At 66.6% G+C, this 8,970-nt stretch overlaps 4 protein-coding genes across 4 annotated transcripts in view; 1 reads left to right on the top strand and 3 right to left on the bottom strand.

Moving 5' to 3' along the window:
- Positions 1 to 2,328, bottom strand: part of EMIHUDRAFT_106373 (hypothetical protein) — a gene marked incomplete at both ends in the record, with an annotated part of 3,167 nt that extends 839 nt beyond the window's left edge. The window contains 3 exons of the mRNA XM_005760003.1: positions 54 to 746; positions 1,058 to 1,146; positions 1,469 to 2,328. Of these exons, the coding sequence (XP_005760060.1) occupies positions 54 to 746; positions 1,058 to 1,146; positions 1,469 to 2,328 (1,642 nt within the window). The remainder of the gene's footprint in view (positions 1 to 53; positions 747 to 1,057; positions 1,147 to 1,468) is intronic.
- A 1,110-nt stretch (positions 2,329 to 3,438) lies between these two features.
- EMIHUDRAFT_453257 (hypothetical protein) lies at positions 3,439 to 6,276 on the bottom strand (the record flags this gene model as incomplete). Its single annotated transcript, XM_005760002.1, has 10 exons — positions 3,439 to 3,482; positions 3,612 to 3,675; positions 3,743 to 3,973; positions 4,045 to 4,736; positions 5,008 to 5,091; positions 5,172 to 5,237; positions 5,364 to 5,399; positions 5,527 to 5,994; positions 6,045 to 6,070; positions 6,204 to 6,276. The coding sequence occupies 7 exons, from the start codon at positions 6,274 to 6,276 to the stop codon at positions 4,659 to 4,661; spliced, it is 831 nt and encodes a 276-aa protein (XP_005760059.1). The 3' UTR covers positions 3,439 to 3,482; positions 3,612 to 3,675; positions 3,743 to 3,973; positions 4,045 to 4,658.
- A 332-nt stretch (positions 6,277 to 6,608) lies between these two features.
- On the top strand, positions 6,609 to 6,770 carry EMIHUDRAFT_50176 (alpha-tubulin; the record flags this gene model as incomplete). Its single annotated transcript, XM_005760001.1, has 1 exon — positions 6,609 to 6,770. A coding segment is annotated over one exon (162 nt), but the record flags the coding sequence as incomplete, so codon positions are not given.
- Positions 6,771 to 8,375: 1,605 nt separating this feature from the next.
- The window catches only part of EMIHUDRAFT_218107 (hypothetical protein), a gene marked incomplete at both ends in the record, with an annotated part of 1,642 nt that continues 1,047 nt past the window's right edge, over positions 8,376 to 8,970 (bottom strand). The window contains 2 exons of the mRNA XM_005760000.1: positions 8,376 to 8,751; positions 8,830 to 8,902. Coding sequence (XP_005760057.1) covers positions 8,376 to 8,751; positions 8,830 to 8,902 — 449 coding nt within the window. The remainder of the gene's footprint in view (positions 8,752 to 8,829; positions 8,903 to 8,970) is intronic.

The following is an 8,970-nucleotide window of genomic DNA, read 5'->3' as shown; positions in this document are numbered from 1 at the left end:
CTCCTCCTCCACCACGCCCGCGAGCCCGCCCGCAAGCCGCAGCAGCGCCGCACGGTCCCCGCCCGCGCCGCCGCCGCCGGCGCCGCTCCCCTCCGCCGCCGCCGCGTGCAAATGCGCAGCCACGCCCTTGATCAGCGCGGTCGTCGCGGCGCCGGCGGCGGTGGCGGGGGGGTCTGCTCGCCGCAGCAGCCCGCGAAACGCGTCGGACGCCTCGGCGGCGGCGGCGCGCAGAAGCTCCTCCCTCTCTGCGCCGCCGACGGCCTCCTCCGCCAGTATGTCGCGCCGCAGCGCCCCGTAGTCTCGCAGCACGCCGCGCGCGCCCGCAGACAGCCTGGCGCCCCACTCTGCAGGCGGCCGGCTGGGCGGCGGCGCCATTGGTGCCGCCGCACCCGCCGCACCGCCGACCGGCAGCCGGCGGGCTGAGCGGCTCCCGCCCGCCCATCGACCTACCTCTCCGAGCCTCCTGGCGGCTCGCTGCAGCGTGTGAGGCGTGCCGCCGCCGCCGCCTCCGCCGCCTCCGCCTCCTCCGCCTCCTCCGCCTCCTGCGCCTCCTCCGCCTCCTCCGCCTCCTCCGCCGCCCCCGCCCCCGCCTCCGCCTCCGCCTCGGGCTGCGGCGGCGGCGCGGGGCAGTGGCTGCTGCGGCATGGCGTTGCTGGCGCGGAAGAGAGAGTACAGGCGCTCGAACTCCGCGGAGAAGGCGGACACCATCTCACTGTCCGATGTGACGAGCAAGTTCTCGCAGTTGCCTGTGGGGAGATGTGGGGAGATATGGGGAGATATGGGGAGATATGACGAGCAGGTTCTCGCAGTTGCCTGTGGGGAGATGTGGGGAGATGTGGGGAGATACGGGGAGATATGACGAGCAGGTTCTCGCAGTTGCCTGTGGGGAGATGTGGGGAGATATGGGGAGATATGGGGAGATATGACGAGCAGGTTCTCGCAGTTGCCTGTGGGGAGATGTGGGGAGATATGGGGAGAGAACTAGCAGGTTCTCGCAGTTGCCTGTGGGAGGTCTGAGGGAGATCTGAGGGAGATATGGGGGAACTCTGAGGGAGACCGCGGGAGATTGCGGGAGATTGCGGGAGATTGCAGCTGCCTCGCGCGTGCGCCGAGACCGTCCAGTTGAAGGAGCCGGTGAGGAGAAGCCTATCGAGATATGAGGGAGATCGGGGGAGATTGCGGGAGATTGCGGGAGATTGCCGGTGAGAAGAAGCCTCTTGTCGATCAGCACGAACTTGTGGTGCATCCGCGCCTGCGAGTCGTCTCTCTCGTGGCCTCCGACCACGGCAGAGACGCCCGCACGCGCCAGCTCGAAGATGCGCGAGCCTAGCCAGAGATATGGCGAGATATGGCGAGATATGGGGAGATAAGCGCGAGCTCGAAGATCCGCGAGCCGGTCGCGAAGGCTTGCTCCGCGTCTGAGACGACTCTGACGTACGCTCCTGCGCGGTGCCGCTCGAGCAGGGACCGCGTGAGCCGCTCGTCGGTGATGGTGTAGACGGCGGCGTCGATGCTGCTTTCGGAGGCGGAGAGGCGCCTCACCAGCCGGTCGAGCGAGCCGTCGCAGGGGAAGAAGAGCGCGTCGCGCGTGGCCGGCCTCGGGACGAGGTACGCGGTGTGCAGGCGGGCGAGGCAGTCCGCAGCGCCAAAGAGGAGGCGGGTGTCGCTGTCCGCCGTGTCCGACTCAACCACGAGATCGAGGATGCAGCGGCGCAGCCGGCCGAGCGCCTCCCGCGAGGGCGCGGGCAGGCGGCGGAGGAGCGCCTCGAACGCGTCCGCCGCGCCCGGCCGCTGCTGGAGGGCGGAGAGGGCAGCGTCCTCAAAGCCGGGAGGGAGGTGTGGGCGGGAGGACTGGCGCCAGGGGGCGAGGCTGAAGAGCGAGTCCTTGGCGGCGGAGAGCACTCCTTTCGTGAAGCCGCCGCCCCACTCCCTTCGCAGCCGCTTGGCAGGGAAGCTCTCGTCCCGTCCCGCCGTCTGGTGAATGAGCTCGAGCAGCTTGGTGGAGGCCGAGGCGCGGCGGTACAGCGGGCGCCGTCCAGAGCCGCCAGCCGGCCGCGCTGCTGTCCGCCGCCGCTTGCACAGGAAGAGAATGAAGGCAACAAGCAGGGCGATGGCGGCGGCCGCCCCGGAGGCGGCGGCAGCGGCCACAGACCCGCTGTGCGAAGGCACAGTGGCGCACGCGGCGGTCGGCGGTCTGTATAGCCGGCGTGGCAGGTGCAGCCAGCGGGGGAGCCTGCGCCTCGAGGTGCTGCGAGTCAGGGCGGACGGGCCACCTTTGCAGACCGACATTGAGCCCTCGCGGCCTGGCTGTAAAGGCCCGTCCGACATTGAGCCAAGGCCGAGGTGTGAATACAAAAGCTGGCAAAACAAAGAAAAAATTTGCCATCCAACTGTCTTGCGTCCACCCATACCGCGTTGGTGTCCAGTCCGAGCCTGACTGTTCTTCACCTTACTACATACATATAACGTCTTGCCTCGACATTGCCAAAATCCTGCTCGTGCAGGTGGGGACCCTGTCCTCGTCCCATCCCTCGTTTGGCGTGTCTGTTTTCTTTCTTTGAGTTCTTTTTTTTGAATTCTTTCTTTTTCGACATTGCCGCTGGTAGGCGCGCCGCGCCAAGCCATGGCGGGCGCGCCGCGGCCGCGCGCAACCTTCGTCACAATGCCAACCGCGCGCAGCCGTCGACCGGCAAGCACACGCCTCGACTCGGACACACTGTTCCGAGGGCAAGGGAGAGGGGTAGGCTCCAAGCCCGAGAGGGGAGCTTCCGAGACCCACTACAAGACCCCGCTCACATCATCCCGCGCCTCGCGGTCGGCGGGATTGCAATCAGTCTTCGCGTGCCGCCTGTCGTTCGATTCGGGCGCGTCCACGCCGACCCCTGCGCGCACCGCTCATCTTCAGCCCTCTTGGGGTTACTCTCGCGCTCACGCAGGGGAACCCGGCGGGACTCCCTTCCCCCCACCTCCGACGGGTTAGGTCGGTTCTGCGCCCCTTGGCGCCTGTGCATGTCCCGCGTGCCCGCCCGCCAAGGCTGGTGCCAGGGCCAACTCAACTGCCTGGCTGGTGCCAAGGCTCAAAGGCTCTCCTCTCCATCTCTCCTCCTGTACTCTCAAATTCTTTTGGAGGTGGGAGTTGGATGTTTCTCTCTTTTCTTGGGGATGATGGTTGTGTCGGCGAGCACTACGGTGTTGGCGGATTCGATCATCTGCCTGAGGACGACTTCCTTTATGGCGAGGGCGACGGCTTGTAAGGAAGCCGTCGCCTGCGCCTTGTCTGTCGTGTGAATCGTGCGTGTGCGAAAGGCTTAGGTTGTAAAATTCTTTTGGCACATTCTGGGAAACGGCCAGTGGTGGCAGGCGAGCCGAAGGACCGCCACCCTGGGCGCGGCCGCTCGCCGAGGCGGCTAGGCCCGGCCGCTGATGAGGGACCCTACCTCTGGTGCCTCTGCTCGCGCGGAGGGCCTCGAGCTCCACCAGCGGTGAGCGGCGCGCTAGGCAACAGCACAGCGCCGTCCGCTGTCTCGCCGACACACACGACCAACACACACACGCACGCACGCATCGCGCCGGCAGGGCCATCCCAGAGCAGCCCCCGCGCCCTTCGCCAGGCCTCGTGTCGTCGTTGAGAAGATGCTCAACCCCGACCGGATGCTCGACCGCCGGCTGTCGCAGGAGCTGCGCTGCAAACCACAGCAGCGCATGCATCGTCCCGCCCACCCTGCCGCGCCGTGCCGCGCAGGCCGAGACGCGAGGCATCGGCTGGGACGCCGGCCTCGGCGGCTTCATCGCCGCGGCCATCACCGGGGCCTATGCCGGCGCGGCGGTCGTGTGGGCAAACTACTCGTCTCCTCGGTTCCGAAAGGCGTTTGGCGTGTCGGGCAAGCTCGCGATGGTTGTGACGCCCGCCTTCTTCGCCTTCCTGCTCAAATCGCACCTCGTCGTCGCCTACGCCATCGCCGACAACCGAAAGCGCGCCGCAGCGCGAAGTGCCGAACAACAGCCTGCTCCAGCCACAGTGACTCGCCTGCCTCGTCCCGCAGGTACATCGCGCCACTCTCGGATCAGCGATGAGGAGGCGACGCCGGCAGAGCGCAAGCAGCGGCGTGTGGCGGCGTGTCGTGTGGGAGGTGTACCGGCTGCTCAGCCGTCAGGGTGGCGGCTGCATCCCGCGGGCGCCCAGGAGAGCGGAAGAGCGACACTGCGAAGCGAGCGGAGCTGCAAAAGTGCGTGTATGTGTCGCGCATTTTAGATTTCGTGCGGGGCACTCTGCGAGTGAAGACGTGCTGCTGCAACCTCAGTGCGTGTACTACTACAATACCCCTGTAACGTTCTCCGGACGAATCGACACACAACCAGCCGTTCTACATATATCGCGGGCCCCGAGGAGGCGCGGTGCAGTCGCGCTCGCGGCTCCAGTGTCTGTCCGCTAGCTTGTCGGTTGTCGGTCCGTTCCGCGTAAACGCGAGCGCCAACGGGCAGTCATGGAGTCGCCAAAGGCCGCGGACAAAAGAAAGGGCGAGAGCGCGAGGCGCGTGCCCACTGACCACTGACGCGAGCGGGTGAGAGGAGACTCGCTCCCCCTCCGCGCCCGAGCCGACCCGCGGGGCACGGGCTAGCAGCAGCGGCGCGGAGCAGCGGTCTCCTGCAGAGCTGCTCTACGAGGCGCCGGGCGCCGCGTCGTTCTCGTCGTCGTCGCTGACCTCGCCGCCAAGCGAGGATGGGCTGCGGCTCGCCTGAGGCAACGGAAGGGGAGGTCCACTTCCCCACGCACAAAAGGGGGGGGCGGGGGCAAGGGCCGGGCGGCCCTCGCGACTCCACGTCTGAGAGAGACAGCTTCCACACATGGCATTCAGCGTGCGAGGCCCGGTGCGCGCGGCCTCGTCGGCCCGCAGGGGGATGTCCAGTCGGCACACCTCGGCTGCACCTCGGCTGCACCTCGGCTGCACCTCGGCTGCATCTCGGCTGCACCTCGGCTGCATCTCGGCTGCATCTCGGCTCTCTCGCCTCGTCGACGCGCAGCAGGATGTCGGGCCGGCCCTGCGAATCTCGCACCACCAGAAGCTCGTCATCGAGGTACGAGACGAGGACCTATAGTGGCAACGGGGGATCGACTCAACGAGGTCCGCCCTCGCTTCGCAGCGCGTCGCCGGCGTGCGAGGGACGAGGACCGACCGCTTGTACTGCACCGGCCGCTGGAACGGCAGCTTCAGCGACATGTACTCGGACTCTGCCGCCTAAGGGAAGGGAAGGTCAGGTAAACTTCTCCACACTCACACGACGGTGGTGGGGCAAGGCCCAGTGCGCGTGGGTGAGCGGTGTGTGTGTGTGTGTGTGTGTGTGTGTGTGTGTGTGATTGCCGCCTCGTACGTCTCGACGAGGCGCACGGCGGACTCGGCCTAGAGGAGAAGAAGGAGAGGGTCGGAGAAGACGAGAGGGCAAGAGGCTACGAGACTGCGAGACTGCGAGACTACGAAGAGGAAATGATCATGTCACAAGGCGGACTGGCGATGTACACACATATACCTCGAGGCGCGACGACAGCTTGATCGTGTTTTCAAAGGAGAGCAGGCGCGTGCGGAGCGAGCCCTCCGCCCGCGGCTGCTCCTCGCGGATGGTGAGGTACGCGTCCTGCACGTCCGCGAGCTCCGCGCCCGACGGCGACTTGGGCGCCAGCCTCGACCCCTTTAGCAGCAGCATGAGCGCCTTGAGACTCGGCGTCGCGCCGGACGCGTACAGCACCTTCCACTTCCCGTTGAGCAGCGGCGAGGTCGCGGGCGAGCGGGTGGGGTTGGCGGACTCGAGCGCGAGCAGGATCTCGCCGAGGACCGCCTTGTCCGGCGCGGCGGCGGTGAAGCCGTCCGCGACCTCCGCCTTGAGCGCCTCCTTTGCGATGCTGCCCTCGTCGACGTCGAGCTCCTCGGCGAGGTCGGGGAAGGCTGGCTCCGGCGCATCCGGCTCGTCGGCGGCCGAGTCCGACGGCGCATCGTCGACCTATCGTGGGGGCGTAGACGACGCCGGTGAGTGCCAGGCCTGCCTCTCACCCTCGGCAGCGGCCGCGCTCCCTCGCCTGCATCAACGGAGCAGCGCGCAGCGCGAGCGGCGAGGCAATGGGGCGGACAGCGAGCCGCCCGCCGGGCGACAGCGAATAGGCGCTCGCGCAGAGCGAGCTGCAGCAGAGGAGGAGGACGGTGCGAGTCGACATGAAGCGGATGCTGCCAGGAAATCGTAGACGCGGAAGAAAACGCCGCGCAAAAAGTCAATACTGCACTCCATGTGCTCCAAGTCAGGACTTCGCACCGGGTATTGTGCTCAAGTGCTCAAGTGCTCAAGTGCTCAACCTCCCTCTCGGCTTCTCGCTGATATCCGTGTGTATCGCGCGCCTTGCGGGGGGTATCCGGTAAACTAGTCGCCGAAAATCGGGACGGCCGAAATCGTCGCCTCATAGGGTGTTCGTCGCCTGCTCTTGCGCGCGCCTGCTGCTCTCACGCGCGCCTGCTGCTCTCACTCACGCGCGCCTGCTGCTCGCGCCTGCTCGCGCCTGTGTGTTTGGCAAAAGCGTGCTCCCACACGTCTGAGCTCCTCTCCCGCCCGCGCTCGCAGAAACCATGCGTGAAGTCATCTCGATCCACCTCGGCCAGGCCGGTATCCAGGCCGGTAACGCGTGCTGGGAGCTGTACTGCCTCGAGCACGGCATCCAGCCCGATGGCCAGATGCCGTCCGACAAGACCATTGGCGGCGGCGACGATGCCTTCAACACCTTCTTCTCCGAGACTGGCTCCGGCAAGCACGGGTGGGGGAACGATGGTATGAATACCCAAGGTTGAACGGAAGGGCCTCAGCTTCATGTTTAGGCGCGTAGGAAGCTAGGACGGCACGCCAACATTTAGCAAGTGCTCGCGTCACACCGCAATCCTCGCTACCCAACGCGCGGCCAAAAAGCATATCCACCTCCATCAGCAGCCCCGGTAACGCCGCGTGTATTACCTCGCGCCATCCTCGTAGTGACTCTCGCGCGTGGCATTTGCTTGTCCGCCTGTGCCTCAAGCCACGAACGCACCGCCACTTCGCCGCCTCGCAAGACCGCGTCTCTGGCATGGGGCGCAGTGCACCGATGCATCTCTCCAATTTCGCCAGACACGCGCGGTGCCTCAGGCATGGAGACCGTACGCGAAGGGGTCTAAGCAGCCCCCTCTTCGCGCCGCGATGTGCCTCGCCTCTACCTGGAACCCGGGTGTGCCGTACACGGAAATTACCCAGAAATCCGCCCGCCGCGCGCCGGACGCTCCACAGCGCGAGGCGACGGCACCCGGCGCGCTCGTCGAGATTCGCGGCACCTGTGATCCTGTTCGCCAGGGTTCGTGTCGATCCGCGCGAGGCCTCTTTGCCGAGCGAGATCCGAGAACTTCTTAAGAGCCGAGATGGCAGATGCGAGCGCGGAGCCGGAGGCCGAAGGTGGAAGGAGACGAAAAGCAACCCTTTTCCTGGGAGCGGGGGGGCAGGCGGACATCGCTTCCAGGGGCGGGGGCGTGAGTAGAAGCACGCCCCCCTCCCTGGAAGCGATGTCCGCCTGCTCTGGCTAAAAGATCCGTAAGACTAGCGTGCACATACATGTTTTCAGACTTTCAGAGAGTCTCTCATGCAGCTGCCTCTCGAGGACGGCAAGCACAATCTTTACGCCGACGTATGCCGTATGCACCGTACGGCTCTACCTTAAGGTAGTAGAGCAAGGTTACGAGCTTCGCAAGCGGCTCCGGGAGGCTTCCCTTTGATGCCTGCGACGACGCAGGCTTGCGGCCTTCGAACTCTGCTCTCGTGGCCGCCCCAGAACGCAGCCGACGCAGGCCGCCGTTGCCCCCCTTTGCGAGAGCGAGCTTATTAGTTATTTGAGTACCGCGTGCCTCACTCATATACGTAATTGAGGTTTCGCACGAAAAAGAATTCTCCGGTCCGCTGGCTGAGTGTCTCTGTGCCGTCGCCGCGGCGCCGCCAACGTGCTACATCCTCCTGAACCCCAGCCACATTATCTCTCTCGATGCGTGAGTGTTAGAGTTGTTTGGCATTCCCGGTGTGGTGCAAAAAAACCGCACCTCACCAGCCGGGCAACGGACTCCGCTGCCGCTCCGCCGTGCGCCTCCACTTGCCGCCGGCACCGCGCTCCCTGCCAGAGCCAGCGCCCGCTCCCTTGCGCAATCGCGACCAGCCGCACGTCACCCGCTCGCCGTCCGCGTGCGGCGGGTCGCAGCCGTCGCCAACCTGCAGCCAAGAGATTGCACCGCCGTCGGGGTCGCTAGGAAGCGGGGAACGCGCGGCCAGCGAGTGCAGCGCGCTGCAGAGTGCTGCGCGTTGGAATGCGGCCGAGCGCGAGTCGAGCTCTAGGGCCGTCTGGCCTCGGCGGCGAAGAACTGCACGATGCCCTCGGCGCCGGCGAACTGTCGCGCCCACTGCGCGTGGTAGCAGCCTCCGTCGCTCGGGAAGACACAGAGGCTGACGTTTGCGGCGCAGCCGTGCCCGACGTGGCAGACGGCGCCGCCAACGCCGACGGCGCGCCGCGCCCCCTTGCAGCGGTTGAGGCTCAGCCAGCGGGCGTGCAGCGCCGCCGCGCCGACGCAGCCGCTGCGCCCGGCCCCGATGCCGCAGCAGCAGGCCGGTCCGCCCTCACAGCAGCCGCCGAGCTGGACAGCGCGGTCCGCCTCGCAGTGGTGCATCGAGACGGGGACTGGCGCGGGCGCATCGAACTCGTACTCGTGCCTACCGATAGGGGAGATATGGGGAGATATGGGGAGATATGGGGAGATATGGGGAGATATGGTCCGTACTCGTGCCTACCGCGGCGAGACAGCGCGCGAGCGTTCAGGGCGTGTGCCCTCCCGCGCGAGCGTTGCAGTCTCGGGCACGGCGTCTAGACGGCCATCTCCAGGCGCCGCCACCCAGTTGGGCCTCGAGGTTTATCGAGTTCAGGCTACGAGC

The sequence above is a fragment of the Emiliania huxleyi genome, assembly GCF_000372725.1.
Source record: "Emiliania huxleyi CCMP1516 unplaced genomic scaffold EMIHUscaffold_78, whole genome shotgun sequence".
NCBI lineage: Eukaryota > Haptophyta > Isochrysidales > Noelaerhabdaceae > Emiliania > Emiliania huxleyi.
Note: the sequence above shows the minus strand (reverse complement) of the source record. Positions and strands in the feature narration are given on the sequence as shown.